Source organism: Argopecten irradians, chromosome 15, assembly GCF_041381155.1.
Source record: "Argopecten irradians isolate NY chromosome 15, Ai_NY, whole genome shotgun sequence".
Taxonomy (NCBI): Eukaryota; Metazoa; Mollusca; class Bivalvia; order Pectinida; family Pectinidae; genus Argopecten; species Argopecten irradians.
This window is the reverse complement of record NC_091148.1, coordinates 14,651,498-14,672,351: the sequence shown is the minus strand read 5'-3', so window position 1 is coordinate 14,672,351 and position 20,854 is coordinate 14,651,498. Positions and strand designations below refer to the sequence as shown.

Below are 20,854 nucleotides of genomic sequence, written 5' to 3'. Positions count from 1 at the left end.
GTAGCATCAACTGCTGTTAACATGCAGTGAAAATTCATTTCGTTAATTTGCCGTTTGGAGCAGTTGACAGTCAACTAACGCGCGACAGCTACATTTAGGGCAATGGCGGGAAGCATAAGATGGCCCGCATAATAAAGATTAACAATAATATCATTTTAATTGATTGAATTATTCAGAAGATAATGACAAAATAGATATTCATAGCATCTAAGGCTTTATGAAACGTTACCATGTAGTTATAGTAAACAAACTCGGCTAGTATTTGCGTAAAGTGAACAAGCCTAGAAAGTGTAAATATATAAAGATAGTTTAATACTTATATTTTACATAATTGACTCATTTTGGTGTCTCTACAGCAACATTGTTTAAGTAAGAGCAGGAAAACTGTTTATCAACGACAGTTTAATCCACAAGATAGAACAGCCATTTTGACGGTGATCAGTTGATGTAACCATGTCAGCATTAGTGACGTCATAATAGTCACTTTTTGGGTGTCAATTATACCTAAATAGACCTCAATTTGCCTTGTCTAGTGAATACAGTAAAAGTGGCAAGTGAATGTAAATATTTAAGCACTATTCTCAATATCTTTTGGGGTTATGAAGTCATAGACAAAAAACGCTTCACGTCTATGCAGATTGTCCTTCCGTTTTTTTGTCTATGACTTCATAACCCCAAATGATATTGAGAATAATGCTTAATATAATCAGATAACTCAATCAGGTACTAATTAGGCATACATTTCCGTAATTTAACTTACTTTTACAATAAAACAAATTGAGTTGTGGCGCATTGATATCTTAACCAATAACTCAGTTTGGCCAATGACTGTGCCGCTTTTAAAATCTTCGCGAAAAAATTATATTTATGACGTCATAATACGTGACGTACCATTCTTTCGGTCTATGGAAAAATAACCCTAAAGATATGAAATTGAATTATTTCACATAACTGCAACTCGTCTTCGCCAGCCAAATACACATTTGTTTTACCCAATATATTGCCATATCACCCCCGTAAAACTCTATGATATCACCAACAGTTTGAATAAATTCTAAATAAATATATATACACAATGTTGTGATCTCAAATCAACAATGACAAGACACTTACCTTTACCATCCTTGTGTTCCACAGAATTAAGACATAGGGTTGAACTGGACACCAGACTCACATACACAGCCAGATGATTGTAAATCAAACGCAGCGTGGGCGCCTTATAAAGTTCTACAATATTTTATTGGTAGGGTTCATATAAAGGATAAATTCTATGGATAGAAATGTTGTGGGTTGTCGTCAAATAAACAATAAAATATTATGATACAAATCCTATCAATAATTTTTATGCGTATACATTTATGTACAAGGATCTTTTGCAGAAATAGAAAAAGTTCCATCTTTAGGAAAATAAATATCAAGATAAATAGCATGGTTTAGTATATGCAGTATATGGCCAAATCACCGCAACAATTCGCAGTTTTGATGCGTGCTTATATTGTTCGTGGTACCAAATTGAAAAAAAAAATATATGTTATTCGCAACAATATTTGTAGTGAATTTCATATCGCAAACCTCAATAAGATATAATTATGCATTTACGGCATCATGCTAAACATCAAGCCCTGCAAAGCGAAAGTCTCGCCAAACGAGACTTGGAAAGTCTCAACGAGACTTTAGAATCTCGCATCCCGCGAGATCTTCAGTTTTAAAAATGGCTTCATGCTAGCTGCAGTGCACGTTTGCAAGAAGTATTATGGCGAATTCTAAAGGTGTTTCTTACGTCGAACCCACCCACAATGTGGAGTCGGGGGACGATAGGGATACCGGGCTTGACCCGGACTCCCGACGTGCCGGCGTACGTGGCCGATGTAGAGTTAGAGAGACCAGACACTCCTCTCCTATGTCTCAACCACGTGGTCGGAAAAGGGACAGGCACTATGGTGACCGTTCTTCTCTTTCTGATGATCGGGGAAAAGTAAGATCTTCTAGATATGATCGTTTTAAATGTTCTCGATCCCCATCTCATTCCAGAGATGTTTCTGATCGATCCCGTTCTCGGTCTAAAGATCGTTCTGTTTCACGAGGTCCTAGCGGGGGCGAATCGTCGTATTCGTATACTAGACATAGTAGTGAGGACGAGTCGTCCAAGTCGTCCATCTCGTCTCGGCGTAGTTCTAGCCTAAGTCCACCACGTAAACGAAAGAAAGCTAAACGTAATAGCAGTGACTCTCGTTCCAATTACGTCCGTTTTGAGGTGGCTGACACGGAAAGTGAGAAACCAGAACTACCATCAGATATGGCAAATTATGTAATGAACAAATTTACATCGTTCATTCCAGAGAAAATTTTAATGGGTAAGATTCTGGACAAATATCCAGTGCCAAAGAACATTTCTGTTGGGGCACACAAGGTTGACTCTTATGTGCCAGAAATTTTTCAGTCAGTAAATCGCTCGTATGGTAAGGCGTATGATCAAAACTTATCTTCAATTCAGACACGGGTTGGTAGCGTGATGGGACCCCTCTCAAAATTGTGGGTCGATATTGATGGTGTGCGCTCAGGTGAGACAGACAAGAAATTAGATCTGTTTTCATGTCTAGAACTGGTAGAAAAGACTATAACATTAGTTGGTCAAGCATTCAATGCTACTACCTATCACAGGCGGATGAATATCCTATACAACCTCACTAAGGACGTTAAGAAGTCCAAACACTTGTTGAAAGAAAACAGTGACAGGTTAACATCGGACAGTAAAATTTTTGGGAAAAAATTCTACAAGGCATTGGTTAAATCTTCAGCCTTTTCCCGGGAGTCACGTGAGATTTCCAAGGAATTAGCAGCCAAGTCTAAATCCAGCCTAGACCGCTCTAGGTCTACGAACACTCAGAGGGACCAGGCTAAGCCATACAATAAGCCCTTTCAGAAGAAGGCCCCATTTCGAGGAGGAGGAAGTGGTGGCCGATCCAACTCTTTCCGGGGACGCAGAGGAGCCCAAAAATCCTATAAAGGTAGGTTTATTACCTTCATTACAGGTAAACAAAAATCTAGACGCAATACCTCAGACTCTGTTAAAAGTACCGAACGAACCTCCAGCCGAGTTCAGCTCGGATTTAAAACCTCGTTCACCTAGAAATAAAGTCACTTTCTTTTCGGCGAATGATCATAAACAAACCAGTAGGGGGTCGTTTAAGACATTTCATAGACAACTGGAAAGTTATCACTCAGGACCCTCAGGTTCTGGAAATGGTACAAGGGATAAAAATTCCGCTGGTCAAAGAACCCTTTCAAAATCGGATCCCATCATCATGGGTGGAGGGTCAGGACGCACATTTGATAGAGTCAGAGGTACAAACCATGTTGGAGAAGAACGTGATTGTCAAATCGTTTCATTGCACGGGTCAGTTTCTAAGCCCTGTATTCTTGGTTCCAAAGAAGGACGGGGGAAATCGTCCAGTAATAAATCTGAAGAGACTGAACTCGTGTGTGGAGTATCAGCATTTTCAGATGGAGGGGGTACAGTCTCTAAAGACACTGATTCAGAAGGACGATTTCATGGTAAAACTAGACCTAAAGGACGCTTACTTCACAGTACCGGTCCATCCAACTCATCAGAAATTTCTGAAGTTTCTTTGGGGGGACCAAATATACATGTTTGTGGCAATGCCCTTTGGGCTAGCTCCAGGCCCTCGGTTCTTCACCAAACTGATGAAACCAGTGGTAGCCCTCATGAGAAGGATAGGTGTCCGAATGGTAATTTACTTGGACGACATGATTCTTATGAACCAATCCAAGGAAAAGCTCCTGATGGACATACACTCTCTGAAATTCCTGTTGGACCAACTCGGATTTCTGATAAACACAGAGAAATCAGTTTGGATCCCTACTCACGAGATAGAATTTTTAGGCTATCTAGTCAACTCAATGGAAATGACATTGTCACTACCTCAAAGGAAGGTGTCAAAGGTCATCGACAAGTGTCGTCATTTGTTGACAAACAAAATAGTCACAGTGAGGGAGATGTCAGAGACTTTGGGTCACATGACCTCGACCTTGCAAGCGGTGGCTCCCGCCCCTCTGCATTACAGACATCTTCAAATGTCCCAAATCCAGACCTTCCTATTGGACAAATCTTACCAAGCGTTAGTAACTCTCTCCTCGGATTGTCTGGGGGAGTTGAGATGGTGGATCTGTCAGATGGAGAGTTGGAATGGGAAGGCTATTATAAATGCAGGCCCGGATCTGATCATAGAGACGGACGCCTCAAAAAAAGGGTGGGGGGCGGCGTCAGGTACCAGCAGGGTTCAGGGCCTATGGACTTCGGAGGAGAGGACATGTCATATCAATGTGCTGGAACTGAAGGCAGCACTATTAGCCCTGAGATCCTACACAAAGGAAAATTCCCCAAGTCATGTTCATCTGAGACTAGACAATCGGACAGCGGTAGCATATATACAAAAGATGGGGGGGACCAAATCTCGCCAGCTACTGTTGCTGACCAAGGATTTATGGGATTACTGTCTGAAAAAGGGAATGTATCTGACAGCAGAGTACCTTCCAGGCAGTTTGAACACGGAGGCGGATTGGCAATCTCGCAACTTCCAGGACAGCAGCGACTGGCACTTGAAGGAAGAGGTGTTCAAGGCTCTAAACCGTCTCATGGGTCCATTCAAGCTCGACTTGTTTGCGAGTCGGCACAATCACCAAATGTCCAGGTATGTGAGCTGGCGCTCAGACCCATACGCAGTCCAATCGGATGCCTTCCAAATGAGGTGGACAGAGGAGGGTTTGTACCTATTCCCTCCGTTCTCCATGATATCGAGGTGTCTAATGAAAGTACAATTGGAGAAGGCCACTGTAGTGCTGATAGCGCCGACGTGGCAATCTCGTCCATGGTACCCGTCTCTGCTGGGCATGCTAGTGGAGACTCCGGTGTTACTACCCCCGTACAAGGAACCTCCTAACGTCGGTAACAGGAGAGTCCCACCCGCTATTAATCCAGAACAATTTCAGGTTAGCGGCGTGGAAAATCTCCGGAGACAGGATGTTGGTAGAGGAGTTTCGGAAGAAGCTGCCAATATCTTGGCAGAGTTCTCATGGAGGAAAGGCACTAACACTGCTTACAACAGCTGTTGGCGTCAGTGGTGTTGCTGGTGCAAATAGAAAACAGTTTGATCCATTTCGGACCCCTGTGGTAAACGTTGTTAAAAAACATGAACCGTGACATCCCTAGAGAAGGGAGATAAATACAGGACCCTCAACTCTCGGAGATCTGCTATTTCAGCATTTCACGAGATTGTTGACGGAACTAAGGTGGGTCAGCATGACCTTGTAAAGCGTTTCTTAAATGCCACCTTTAATGCTAGACCTCCACAACCTAGGTATATGGGCACATGGAATGTTGATATGGTATTGGGTTTTCTTGATCTCGAATCAATGTCTGTTCTTTCAGATAAGATGTTGACATTGAAGGTCAGTATGCTATTGGCCTTAACATCAGCGAGTCGAGTTTCTGAGCTTTGCGCTCTAGACACAAAGTTCATGTCGGATACAGGTTCCAAATTTACTTTCAAGTTAGCCAAACTTACAAAGTCGCGTCGTGTTGGAGACTCCCCTATTGAGGTTGTGTTTCAAGCCTATGTAGAAAACCCCAATTTGTGTGTAGTACAGACTCTCAGAGAATATCTGAAGAGGTCCGAGTCTTGGAGAAATCGTGACGCTACTAGTCGAACCCAGATTCTACTTAGTTACGTAGAGCCACACAAACCTGTTGTCTCGTGTACAGTTGCGGGCTGGTTAGTTTCCCTGTTAGGTTTGGCTGGTGTTGACACTGACAAGTTCAAGGCACACTCTACCCGTAGTGCCTCTACTTCAAAAGCTCGGGCAATGGGACTATCTTGCCAGGAAATAATGGAGAGAGGCCACTGGTCAAAAGTCTCCACGTTCAGGAGACATTATTTGAGGGAATCTTCTGATCTATCGAGTAAAGATAACTTTCAGAAAGCAGTGTTATCTGTAGGTTAGTACAGATGTATGCTTTAAACATGCATAATTATATCTTATTGAGGTTTGCGATATGAAATTGAGAATTTCATCAGTGCATGTAATGCACACAATGAAATTAGAATTTCATGAGCAAACCGAAATAAGATATAATTCCCAGGACCCTTACCCACCCTCTTTCTTGCTTACAAAGTTATCTTTGTATTGGTTTTGGTTTATTATAAGAAATGAGTTGTTTAGTATACATGGAATGACTTAATGTACATGATGTCCTTTCTATACACACGCATGAGCAAAGTTGGCTTGCGTTCCATATAAGTTCCCCTTTTTCTATGTTACAGGAGGGAAGAGCGCAGGTGATGTCTAGACAGACAAAGAGGACTGGTTAGACGAGTCGACAGACCGATGTCCGTCCATGGATTTTTGAAATTTAAATGGAATTTTGATGTTAGATGCAATAAATATTGCAGTGTTTAATGTTTCTCTTTGTTAACGTTTTCCTTTACTATCATTCTTCCATTTTTAAAACTGAAGATCTCGCGGGATGCGAGATTCTAAAGTCTCGTTGAGACTTTCCAAGTCTCGTTTGGCGAGACTTTCGCTTTGCAGGGCTTGATGTTTAGCATGATGCCGTAAATGCATAATTATATCTTATTTCGGTTTGCTCATGAAATTCTAATTTCATTGTGTGCATTACATGCAACAATATTTGTAGTGATTTATTTCCATGAACTTATAGCTGCTTCCCGGGAATGTCTTCGAGGCTACGCATAGCGTCATAAGAAGTGGCTCCACTGACGTGTATCAGACGATTTGATATGGCAATAACGATTACAGTGCGCATTACTGATAAATTGTCTTCTTAGGAGTCCTATAATAATCATAGGATTGAAGACAAATCTATTACAACGCGAGAATTATAGGGCCATACATCCCCAAAGACGGCAGTATAATGATTAAATAGATAGGGACTATTTTAATATATGAATATTATAAAATGAAAACAAAACTGGAATGGCAATCATCAAATTTACTTCACCAATTAACAAACAAATACTAGATCATATAAAAAGATATACCACACAAGAAATCTGGCTTATACAGCTCCTTGTGGTGAGTGTTGAGCACATGCCTGGGAATAATACGAACAATGCAGAACATCACTCAAGCAGATAAGTATGCATCCATGAAAGAGAACTGTTTGAGCATTGGCAGAGCCCTACTGCACAAAACGTCAGTGCTAGATATCGGAATATTCAACAAAGGATGGATTCGGCTGATAAAACCAATGCATCGGCAGGGGCACATTTCATTACAAGCAATGAGCATTTGCAATTGGCTCTGGCATATCATAATCAAACGACATATAAAACAGTCTTAAGTCTAAGACAACCTTAAGGTATACTTAACCAATCACAAATTGACATTACAAAAGTCATAATATTTTTAATTCTCATAAACGGACAAATGGTATTTTGTCTTTATCAAAAATAGAAACAGACAAATTGGCATTTATTTTCAGTTGCAAAAGTTACTTACTTTACACCATTGCTACCATTGAAAAGTTTGTGTACCGATAAAAAGTACACGGCACTATGGCCTATATAAGATAAAGTACTGATTACGCTTCGACAGAAAGCAAATTCAGGTATTCGATATTGTTTTATGTTGATATGATTAAAAACTATGTTTTGTTCAAATTATGAACAACGTTTATGCTCTATCGGCGGTGGAACATGTTTAATTCTAAGATTTGTTATGACCATTACTCTGGTGTCTGACTAAAAGCAGAATGATAAATAACATATTCTTTAGTAGTATGATACAGAGTTAGCTGCACTTGTGGGTAGGTATTGATTGTGACGTCATGTGTTTGCGAGGTTACGAGCGTAATGCCCTTTTTTTTCGAATTACGCCCACATAATAATGACGTCACAATGGATACCTACCCGCAAGGGCACTAACTCTGTAATATGCAAAGACAAAATTTTCACTACGCACACACGTTTACGATTATTTTAGACAAAATGTATGCATACTTATGACAAAATGTGTATAATATATTATTGTGTTTATGACGTCAATGGAAGATTCCCCAACTATTTCTACCCGTTTCGGATTATAGACCGTTACATAGAAAAAAAGAAGAACACAAATGACTTTTACATCAGGTCTTAAATCTTATATTTTCATGGAATGCAATTTGATTTTTAGTATCGCAAAAGTTTCAATGTATATTACTATAATGAAGTCAACAAAAATCATATTATTCTATCGCCTTAGGGTGAAATGCTATGTATTTGCATTCAAAAACGGTTGTTTCATGAAAATAACCTGACTTTAGCACAAGTGGAAGGACCTGTTCTATTTTGAGCTTCAGAATGATAAGTATATCAATACGTAGTTCACCTGTGATGCTCTAGTCCGCGGGCATTTCGCTGTTAATGGATGTGTTAGCGTCGTTATCAAAATCCGGACATTGGCGATATTTTGTATCACTAAGTAAGTTAACGTACCTGTTCTTTTAGATTGAGTGGTGAGTATTTGCAAGGGCATTACCCCAGATTTAAAACTTCTAAATTTTACATCTGTTTCATTTGATGGAAGTAAGCACTGATGGGTCTTTTTATCTGGAATTATAAATGAGAACTGTAAATCACATCACTCACAATATATGATATATGTATGTGTTTGTCTGTACACCAACACAAAATACACATATGCAGTATAGTTATGACTGTGTAAAGTGGCATTTCTTTCATAGCAATTGCCGCTTATATGTCGTATGTCTGAAATCAGTTTTACCGATTCCCTTATATATATATATATATATGTTCTCCAGCTTTTTACCATATATTGTTAGGTACACGGTTTGTAAGCAACCTAATTCGGAAAAAAATGTGAGGTCTAAAATAAACTTTTATCGAGTAGGGCGAAGCCGAGCCTGATGCAGGATTATTTTAGACTCAATATTTTTCTGTAATAGGTCACTAATAACTGTTTAACGTATATATCCCACCGAAGACCTTTTCAATTAAATAACTGCAAAATACTTCATAGATGGATACAAAAAATATTTAAAACGTAAGCAGAATGACTATATCTTGGATATCACGAAAGTGAATTTTACCATGCTAACGAATCCAGTTTTCCAGATGGTTACCACATAATTTCTGTCAGATATAAAAAAATTATGTAAAAATAATTTTAAGACCCAAATATATCAGGTGTGTTACCACATTTTCTTTCATACCTACGGGTGTAATACTGGCTGGTCTGGGGCAATAAACTCATGTTGCCTGAGGCTGTATTGCATGGCTAGCCATGCATGCAATAAAGCCTCGTGACGTCATAGCGTCAAAAAAAATTCTATTTCCTCGGTAAAATTTTAACATTTTTTTTTAAAAACTTGACTGGTTTTACTATAAAAGATGCAAACAACGGAATTTTTGTTGAAAATATCTCGTAATTTTTCATATATGGAAAATTGACTATCAGTCGTGGATTTCTTCGAATGTATTTCAAAATGGGATATTATAGTTGTAAAATTGCAATAAAACGTTGAGGTATGAAAGAAAATTCTCTTTCATAAGTGGATATGAAGGATAGGGATATTCTACCCTCGGGATCACAAAATGTTGCAAAACCCGAGGCTTGCCGAGGGTTTTACTACATTTTGTGACCCTCGGGTAGAATATCCCTTTCCTTCATATCCACATATGAAAGAGTCTTATAGTACACACCAGATAAAAAAGATGTCTATCCAAACGATCGAAGTGTTTTTATCACATTTATGGTAACCTTTGTTAGAATTCAAGATTATAATATGACTTCATAATAGATGGCCCCTGGGTCTGGTTTTGATTATTCTATTACATAATTACCAGTATTCCTGAACTGTATGACAACTTAATTACAAAAAAGTACCAGGATTATCAAGATAATTGTTTTACTGTTCTGGCGACTTTATTCGTATCTCAATCTGTCAACATATCTTTTCAATCGAGGCTGTAACCTAATATCAAGAAACATTTCTTGGGAAAGGGGATCAGAGTTCGTGTCAATTTTGACCCTGACCCCCGGGGGCAGGAGCGGTGTGACTCGATGGGAAAAATTCACCAAAAAATGATACATAGGCATACAAACTATCACTTGTCTAGTTAAACAGGGACTATGACCTTAGTAGCATTTTTTTAGTTTGCATATGGTTCGTTTCTTTTTCAGCATTGCAAAACATCTCGAAATGCAATTTTATATAGCATTTTGTATGTGTTTTTAGGAAGAAGCAGGACATTTTTAAATAAAAACACGATGACGAATGAATAACTATTAACTGCCAAAAAGATTCATGATGAATAAATTACATTTCAAACTTGCATATCATCAAGTAGGTATATTATTTACATATCATCAGTAAACACTCTAAAACCGTATTCCTCTGTACCATATCCTAGGTATTCCACCGTAAAATATCTTATTTTACTGGTCGTAGTTATAATAAAAACCGTAGGTGAACAAATGGGAAATTTGAAATCTAATACAGCACCGGATGTTATTAGCAACATCAATAGTGCGAAGTACGTCAGAAGTTTAAATTACAGTATATGACGTGACATTTACATCCTAATCCAATTTCCCTTTTTGGGAATTAAAGATATATCTGATTAGAAACCAAGTGTTGTGTTAAAAGCAAAACAGGTTAATTGAAAGTTTATTAGCAAAATTAACATAGTTAATGTATTAAACTAGTGATATTTTGTATACCTATATATCACTTCTTAGCTGTACATCAGCGTATCTAAGTTGATAAAAAGTGTGTATACATCGGCACCAACAACATTAGGTGCATGTATAATTGTTGAATGTGAATTGTTTTGTAGTTTGTAAATTTTGGCAACTTTATCTTATTATCTGTTACTTTTTTTCTAGTTTTTTTTTTCAATAACTACAATTAAACTCAAATGTTCACTCAAACAAATGGCTATGTTTAGTTAATTTCAGTTTATTTGTTTAGTACAACTTAAATAATGTTTGTCTCTTTGATTTTAGTTAAGTTCACTATACAAACAAGTGTTGGTCACTTATCTACGATATGATACAGTTCACAATGTTCATACTATACAATTTATATAGCTATAGGATCGTTTTTATAGTTATGTTACCTAATACATTTCATTATAACACACTATTGAATCCACTTAATAGGATATCGGATTGTTAAAATATCGTTTGATTTGAAACTCAAAAAGAATCCTCGTCCAGAAACCTTCTTTATCTTTGTATTGTTCCATCGTTTAATTTGAAATCGGTTATTTGGAAATATTGCTTAATTTGAAATTGGTAACTTTCAAATATCACTGAAGGTGAAAATCGGTTACTTTGAAATATCGCTGAATTTGAAATCGGTAACCTTTGAAATATCGCTGAATTTGGAAATACATTATTTTGAAATATCGCTGAATACGAAATCGGGTACTTTGAAATATTGGTTAAGAAATCGGTTACTTTGAAATATCGCAGAATTTGAAATAAATTAATTTGAAATATCGCTGAATTTGAAATCGGATTCTTTGAAATATCGCTGAATTGAAAATGAATATTGTCTCACAGTAACACTTTACCATTTATTTCTATTACTCTATGACCGCCACCGAAAAATAAAATTTCGTTCTATACGATATCATTCTTTCGCTCAGATACTAAATTTTATGGGGAGCATTTTTCTTTTTCTTTTATTTTCCATAAAAAATTCCGATACATGCCATGTAAGTAAGTATATAAAGCTTGCATACATGTACATAAATACACCCATGTGCATACATATCACATGTATTCATATATGCATATACAATGGATTATATAGATTAAATACACACATATATATACATATACACCCTCACACATACACACTTACACACACCATCACATAGTGTACATTGTACACACTTATTGTCAACATCTATTTACTCTATATATAAAACACGCGAGCGTACAAGATGTAACATGCAATACCCATTATTTGTAATGATTCGATGCGTTATGCACGAAGTTAATATAATAGTTTCTATTATATACAAGGTAGAAGAGAATTGTTTTAGCAACGGCTTTTGCTTGAAAAAAAACGTGAGTCCCATGCATGAATATACGCGTACATATTTGGCTTTTTACGTGTATTTGAGAGCTTGATAAATAAATCTTAAAAGAAATACTCAAAAAAATATAATATGCTCAGCCTTCCATCCCCGTTTGTTTAATTTTCTAAATCTTTTAAATATTCAACGTATACTTCACCCACGAAAGTGTAGTGCGTAAACTGAGATGAAATGTTAGAGACATGCGAGACGAGAGAGGGCTAGAGTATCGTTAAAGTGAGTATCATAAAAGTTATGCTATCTTTCGTGACTCATCTGATTACTTGGCTTTTCATGAGATTTCTAAGACATGAAGCTAGATTTCTTGTATGATATATTTATTTACCTGAACTTGTATTTGTTTGTTAATTGGTGAAGTAAATTTGCTAGTTGCCATTCCGGATTTGGTCTTGTTTTAATGGCTTACAGTTATTTAAGCATTAAACTGCCGTCTTTGGGAATGAATGGTCCTATCATTCTCGCTTCATGATAGATTTGCCTTCAATCCTGTGGCAATTAGCCTAAGGCTAGAATCAGGCATGTAGTTGAGACAAAAATGATCAAGCCAAATTGTAGTGGTTTGTTTTTAATATTCTAGAGACTGGTGGCCAGTCTAGGGAGAAATATGATCTCATCAATATCATTTTTTAGTAAGGTCATATAGTGTCAGTCCCAAGAAATCAAAACTATTATATAATTCGATGTCATTTTCTTACTGTCCATTTAAAACAGTTCTCGTTTTTGGGTTTTTTTTTTCAATTTGTCTTGTTATTTATTTTTCTATTAATGGAGCGTTTTTCGTTTCTGCAAAAAATATTAAAATTTATTGATTGGATTTGTTTCATAATATTTTTATTGTTTATTTGTTGACAACCCGCAACATTTCTATCCATAGAATTTGTCTTTTATATGAACCTTATCAATACAATATTGTAGAACTATTTAAGGCACTCCCGTAACCCTAGTTGTAGTATCGACTGGCTGTGTATGTGAGTCTTGTATCAAGTTTCATCCCTTCCATATCTGGATTCTGTGGAACACAAGGATGGTAAAGGTAAGTGTCTGGCCATTGTTGATTTAGGAACATGATATTATGTATACATACGCATTAAAAACTTATTCAAACTGTTGGTGATATCATAGGTTACATAGAGTTTTACGTGTTGATATGGAAAATATCCCATCTCAGACAAGAATCTTGTATTCTGGTTAGTTAAAATGACGTCACGTGATTTCCAAGATATAGTTGTATTAGGTTAGTAAAAATCATATCAAGTTTGGGCGTAATTAGAAACAAGATGTCGGTCAATTAACGCTTTGCAATGACGGCACTCAAAGATATGGAACCAAAACGTTTGAATGATAACGCTGATGACCACTTTAAAAAAAAATCAAAATCTGCAAGGCTTTTTTTAAGACTATTTAACAGATATGGACCACATAAAAATAAACACAATATTGAATGTCAAATGTAAATGTTCTTTGTACCCATGTAACATCTCTTAAAAAACAAACAAATATGATAAACAGATATGGACCATAAAAATAATCAATATTGAATGTCAAATGTAAATGTTCTTTGTACCCATGTAACATCTCTTAAAAAACAAACAAATATGATAAACAGATATGGACCATAAAAAATAATCAATATTGAATGTCAAATGTAAATGTTCTTTGTACCCATGTAACATCTCTTAAAAAACAAACAAATATGATAAACAGATATGGACCATAAAAATAATCAATATTGAATGTCAAATGTAAATGTTCTTTGTACCCATGTAACATCTCTTAAAAAACAAACAAACAAAAAACCCCACATTTTTCATCTTTGGATACCACCAAAATGTAATGTTGGTATGAAAACTAGAAAATTTGTTCTTCGAAAATTTGAATTATGTTACTTCTCATATTGGCGTGACTGCAGATTTTATTCAAATTTACATTATTGCATGTTGATTGGAAATAATTATAATTTGTGATAAACATATTCAAGTAAGTTTCAGTTGCTAGTTTGAATGCTTGTTCCGTTATACATGACCTATTATAATGCAAAATAAAGCAGTTTGGTTCGTGCACTATGCATCGTTCGAAGTTCATAGACGCATATATCAATAAAAACAACAAAACAAGAGGCCCACATGTCCTGTATCTCCCATCTGCTTAATTTGCGTATGTATGTCTACGGGTTCAGTGTGTATTTCCTCCAGGATTTCAAACATTTACTACAAATTTCGCTATTGGGATTCATACCGTTTTGCCCTAGAAGAGGAGGGGGCAATAATTAAGCAATTGATGCAAACTATATGTCTTGTCCTTCCCAAATTCACAATTTCAGTACAACGTAAAACAAGTAGGGATTGAAAGAAAACTTACACGGGTGAGTTAAAAGGGAGATACCGTATTAATTAGCTAGAACATTAATTCTATCAATTTTCCTTGTATATATAATAATTAAATTGTAAAAAATATCTTCGAGAAGGTAAACATAAATAAAAAAAAAACACAATTTCGAAGCATTTCAGCTTTTAAGGAACACTTCTTTCGTTCTCTAGAAATAATAAGTGCTTACTTTGTAGAACGAATGGATACGTTTATAAGTTTTAGAATAATTATGTACAATGTATATATTACTGACTTAATGTTGTATTGCCATCTTTTAAACATATCCGATCAAGTGTACATAATTAATATATACCTATATTCACTGTAACAGTCACCGATAGTACATAATGTGTTTTGATGCTTTGCTCCGCCAACCGTAACCAAGAACTTTCAATTTTTTACCCTTTTTTCTGTCATCTCTAGATAGAGGCTTGGTTGTGACATGCGCAATCCTGTGGTGGTATATTCACCCACTTTGATCCTATAACGCGTCACTTTTTGCATGAATTCCACAAACAGCGGTCGTTGACGCCATGACTACTCCATTGCGTTTCGGATTAGTATGTCTCCTTGTGTGTACTGTGTCCATCTCGGCAAAATCTTGGGACAGTAAGTATAATATACACATGTGTACAGTATAGTACAATAGGATATATAAAGTACGCAGGTCATTAATTATTTGCTGCATATCTTCTTTTGTGGTGTTTGTGTGTTTAGGATGAAAATGAAAAAAAAAAATTAAAGTACTTCAGAAGTGAAAATCGCTAATGCATTAACTACTCAAACTTTTTATCCATATCAATGGTACTTCAAAACCACCTCTCCATTACCCAAGGCTGAATTTATCACCGCCATCCTAACTGTTGACACATTGATATAAAATAGACTCCTTGTTTCTTAAATAAAAAAACAAATGGCTTGGTTCCTGAATCAACCACTTACGCAAACGTAAACATTAACAACGTTCATTACATACCTTTAAGTAATATCAATACAGGAAAGTTTTTAGGGAAATGCGATCCGCTGTTATTTATATATATGCTATATATTTATTTCTAGAAAACAAGAAAGCTGAAGTTGCTGGTCTAGTCAAACGACTCCTTATCCATCTGAAAGGTATGTACATTTTCTGCAACTAATTTTATACCAACTTGTTGGTAAGAACAAATGATATGCTAGACTATTCTATAAAGTTGTATACAATTTTGAACGTTGTGTTTGTGTAATTAATTACGAACGGCATTTCACACAAAAGGACACGCTGCTTTCCTTTTAGATTTCCCACATTTTGTACTAGTCTCTCAAGGTTATCATGGTTATATATAATGTTTATTTCCCTAGAGATACGCTGTTAGATTAAAGTAGTCTATTATGAACTATTACAAATACTAAACGATCGTTTTATAAATTTCATCTTCATATTTACTATACTTTATATACATTTGCACGAGACATTGGCTTCAGAGGAGCGATTGTAATGTCGATGAGATTCGGATATTCGATTTAAATGTGGTCGGTGGAGGATCGTGTTGAACGATTTTTTCACGTTCGAAATAAATTTAAAAAATTGACGGATAACACATGATGACTTCGAAAGAAGTTGGTTCTTAGCTATAATGGTTAAAGCTGACAATGTATGTTAGAAAATATTAACATGCATTATAAAGGGGGATGGCCAGAGAAGGTAACTAAGCAAAGCAAGAAAAATGGCTGCCACTTTCCTAGATACGACACTGTCGTAAATGGGGAATGTCTCAGAATTATTTTTCGAAAAAAAAAATATCAAAAAAAATCATTATAAACATATATCTATTCCAAATGCATGCTTTTTACTTGCATTGCGGCTTTAACATGCATTAATTATGAGTTAAATGGTTTCTTTTTGACCACCTTACGATAATTATTTTGTTATGTAATAAACATTATTTGGCAAAAAAGTAATCGCAGCATTAATAGACGAATTGATTTATATCGTTCATTATGTTTGACACAGCGGATGAGGAAAAAAATTAGAAGGTGATCAACTTTTAAACTTTAAATTCTGACTAACAAAGGAGGTATTATTGCATATCTGACCGCATGACCTTTGACCCTCCAACTTTGACCTCACCGTATAGAAAAAAGATGATCCCATATATTTCCGACAGAGGATGACCTATTGAACCTTTTCTGTATATGGTGTCATCCTTCATCAAGAAATGCCCAAAGACACCAATAACTCGACAAAAGCCACTAGACTATGCGGATAAACTATAGTGTTTTTTTTGTATTTTTCTTTGATATTACTGTAGGGAGGAACGCTTACTGCAGTTTAAATCTTGAATATACATGTATCAAAATGCGGAGTGTGTATATGCGACATTAATCTTATAAAACAAAAGAATTTTGTCTAATCGGGTTTTTATTTCAGACGAAAATGGCGCAAGGTACAAAGTCGCTGGTCAAAATGACGAAGTCGACGAGGAAATGATGAAGCGACAAGGTTTTTATTTGCTTCTTTCTTTGTTTCTTTCTTTCTTAATTAATTAATACTGAGGGCCGATTAAACGCAACACTTTTTTATTGAATATTTTTCAATTAGATGTTTTGTTCATATCACACAAATTAATAATGTAAAACTTTGAGCACCTTAGCTATGTATATAATAATGATTCGCATGACTGAACTTGCTCTGGGGCCGTGAAGCGGTGGATTGTTGAAAAAAGTACCTATCTGTACGTGCACTTGGTATCAATGCGCGCTTTCTACCCATTACACGTGTACAGTCCTTGCGGATAAGAAGACTGTTTTCCACATTCAGATATTGAAAACGCCGTTTAGTTTGGATAACGATGCCACGACTAACGGATACCCAGTGTCACGAAGTTAGGGCTATGTTGGCAGGCGGACTTGCATGAAATTGCGCGTAGAATGGGATGTTTGCCTCCTACTATTGTGAGACGTCATCAGCGGTGCGTTCAAACGGGTTCTCCTGGAAGGCAACGAGTGACGTCGAATCGATAGGACCGTTACATCCGGGTCACCCACCTCCGTGACCGCTTCCAAACTGCCTCCTAGTGACGGTAGAATTCGCGTGCGGAGACGACGGGGAGAGCGTTACGTCGATTTGGTTGTCTGCGAATGTGACCGTTGAGATGGTGACAGTGTCATGGTGTGGGGAAGGGATATCCTTCGACCGCAAGACGCCCCTTGTTATCGTGGACGGCAATCTGACGGCACGGCGTTACATCGACGAAGTCCCACAAACTACCTTTGTACCGTTCTTTCGTAATCGTCCCGACGTCGACATTCTACATCAAGACAACGCTCGTGCGCACTCTGCAAGGTTGACCACAGACTTCCTTAATAAACAGAACATTCAACACTGCCCTGGCCTGCCTTATCCCCTGACCTCCAATTGAATACTTGTGGGACCAGTTAGTTCAAGCTGTGAAACGACGTCAGCCACATCCGCAAAATCGACGTGAACTTGAAATTGCCTTTCAGGAGGAGTGGAGGAACATGTACATTCAGCCAGTTAGAATTCAGCGTCTGGTTTGGTCCATGCAACGTAGGTGTCGTGCTTGTGTGGAGGCAAATGGTGGCCACATCAGATATTGAAAGTGTGAAACTGAATTGGGGGGGGGGGGGTAGCGTTTATTCTGTAAAATTTTTGTTACCATTATATTTTGCATATCATCACAGTGTTGCGTTTTCATCGGCGCTCCGTATACATCTTAAGATTTATTGCATGCAATTTTACAGCTCATATATGAATAAACACATACGCCCTATATATGAACGGCAACACTTTGAGCAGCAGAACGTTTTGAATATTAGAGAGTTAGCTCCCTTGCGAGTAGGTATCGTTTGCTAAGTCATTTTTTTGTGAGCGCAATTCACGTCGTATTTTTTTCTCCGAAAACTGTAATGTTACGCGCGCAAACACATGACGTCACAATCAATACCTTACCGCAAGGGCAGATAACTCTGTAAGATGCAAATACAGATTTGCCGTGTCAATAATCTGCTACACTGCTTGGTACAAAAGGTTTTACTGATAATATAAAATTACATTAATTACTAAAGGCATGCTAAATATCGACGTTATATTCTCTCCCCTCCCCCTTCCCTCTCTGTCTTCCCTCTCATTTAAATAAAACTACACTGGTGTTAATATTCTATATTGAAAACCAAATTATGATTTTTATACGCTATTTAATCATATGTAAACTACAGGTATAATGGATAGGACCGAACTCTCTATAAACTTACTGTTCTACCATAGCAATCCTTTAATTCTCTTTTCGTAATGTTCTGCGAATTCACGAAAATGTTATTTGAGTCTAAAATTCGATTTTATTATTTCCTCTTTAGGTTTTGGCACAACCGCTTCTTTTTTGAAACGAAAACTCCCAGACTCATCTAGGAGGATGCTAAAAAAGACACTTAAAAGCGAGTCGCAGAAAAATCGTAAGTACACATATAGCCCGTTTTATTATATACTTTCTTGCTTATTTCACCAGCGGTTTGAAACAGTTGTAATTCATTTGAGGTAACTTAAATATAAGAAAATATAAAATAGACCAATATCCTAGCCTGATCGAGAGTTATATCGGCGTGAAAGTTACATTATATAGTCAGTTTCATGACAAGTACACTTTTCTTAACATAATACATCACACTAATCTCAATTGAATTTCATCATAATTAAACATAACCTATTCGTATGGTTTGTGTAGTTGTAACTCGTTTATTAAACTAATTCGAACCTCTATTGGTAAAGATACTTTATCGCCGAGGCAGTTGAAAGGGGACTTATTCACGTACCATGTGATACCTGATAAGGAATAAGGAATAAGCGGGGTCATTTTGATTTGTAATTGAATGACGTCATCCATCACCACTGGATACACTAGTCCCGCAAAAACGTTATGGGGTATCACGTGGTATATAAATTTGTCCACATTACTTACTTAGTAGACAATCATTTCATTTAATAAGGGGAGCGGGTGGATTCGGAACACAATGGATTATTTTCGATTGATTAACTAGAGCGATAAACATGCAATGGTATGAAATAAGTAAAAAGGACGTTGCTTTTGTTTTTAAAGAAACATAAAAATCCATTTGTTGTTGATTTCCAGTAGCAAAACATTTATTTTTGTCTGCTAAGTGGCATTTGTAAATGAATGTTTTATGATATCAGTAAATTAAAATATGCATTGCGTTTTTCCAATTTGTAATTTTTATCAAAATAGATATTTATGGTACTATGAGCGGAAGAATATAAGCTGATCATTATTAAAGCAGATTTTAAAAATCGTTTGTTTCTATCTGACAGATTGAATCTGATTTATCGGGTTCAGTTAATTGAAATTTCACAACCATGAGGAAATCATTAGAGTTCATTTCAAACTATGTTTTGATACAATATTTTCGCGTCAAAAGATACAAATATGCAATACGGGAGGGGGGAGGGGGGCTTGCGCGTCATATTATAACTACATAATATACGGGAGGTTGGATTAGAATCGTACCTTGTCTACAATATCTTGGTATATCAAACCCTCCTTTGAAGATCAGTATTATCAGATTTGTGTAATGGTCATACACGAATAATGTGCCAACTAATGCGATTACATGTAACGATGTTTCTGATTTTCCGTATTTGTATATTTGGTCTAATATTGTATTTTGTTTTGATTCTACAGTAGCCTGATACCATCACAGCCACGACACCAGAAATGACAAATTTACCTGACGTACCAACGATTACCATTCATTATAACGTTTGACTAGTTCTGTCAGCTAATTATTTATATTTATCTTCTAATTCATAACCGTTTGATATCAAAATATATTTTCCAAACCATCCTTCAAATGTACTTTTCATCTAATTGTATAACTCCATCGGATCTGCAATATGTTCATCAATAAAAATTCATGTTTCGTTACAATATATCATGTCATTTTTGTTAATTTTTTTATTATATTACTTCTTTGCGTCAAACCTGATAGGTTTTAAAATCGTGTACTGTATTTCTTTGTTTTATCGCTTATTATATTTATTCAAATTTATTTTAAATTATGTGTGAATTATAACTTAAATCCCAAAGAATGCAGAACTCCGATATGTTGGTAATTTGTTTTTATCTATTAACCGATTATTCTCATAAAGATTGTTAGAAATTGAGATTAATACGACAGTAAAAAGTGAATTTTCAAAAGTCTAAACTGAAGATTCGATTATCAAAATTAAAGTAGTATTATTTTCCTTTTAATGCAAAATGTTCAGAGTAAAAATATATGTATTTACCTAAAATGGCATCACAGTAAAGGTTTTTTAAGGTTTA

At 36.3% G+C, this 20,854-nt stretch overlaps 2 protein-coding genes across 2 annotated transcripts; both read left to right on the top strand.

Annotated features, from left to right (window-relative positions):
* The first annotated feature begins 1,753 nt into the window (after positions 1-1,753).
* On the top strand, positions 1,754-6,481 carry LOC138308610 (uncharacterized). Its single transcript, XM_069249654.1, has 2 exons — positions 1,754-3,008; positions 6,342-6,481. Exons 1-2 carry the CDS (start codon positions 1,754-1,756, stop codon positions 6,365-6,367), a joined length of 1,281 nt encoding a protein of 426 aa, XP_069105755.1. The 3' UTR covers positions 6,368-6,481.
* An 8,223-nt stretch (positions 6,482-14,704) lies between these two features.
* On the top strand, positions 14,705-20,447 carry LOC138308814 (uncharacterized). Its single transcript, XM_069249822.1, has 5 exons — positions 14,705-15,128; positions 15,579-15,635; positions 16,930-17,001; positions 18,876-18,971; positions 20,213-20,447. The coding sequence occupies exons 1-5, from the start codon at positions 15,053-15,055 to the stop codon at positions 20,218-20,220; spliced, it is 309 nt and encodes a 102-aa protein (XP_069105923.1). The 5' UTR covers positions 14,705-15,052; the 3' UTR covers positions 20,221-20,447.
* The last annotated feature ends 407 nt before the right edge of the window (positions 20,448-20,854 follow it).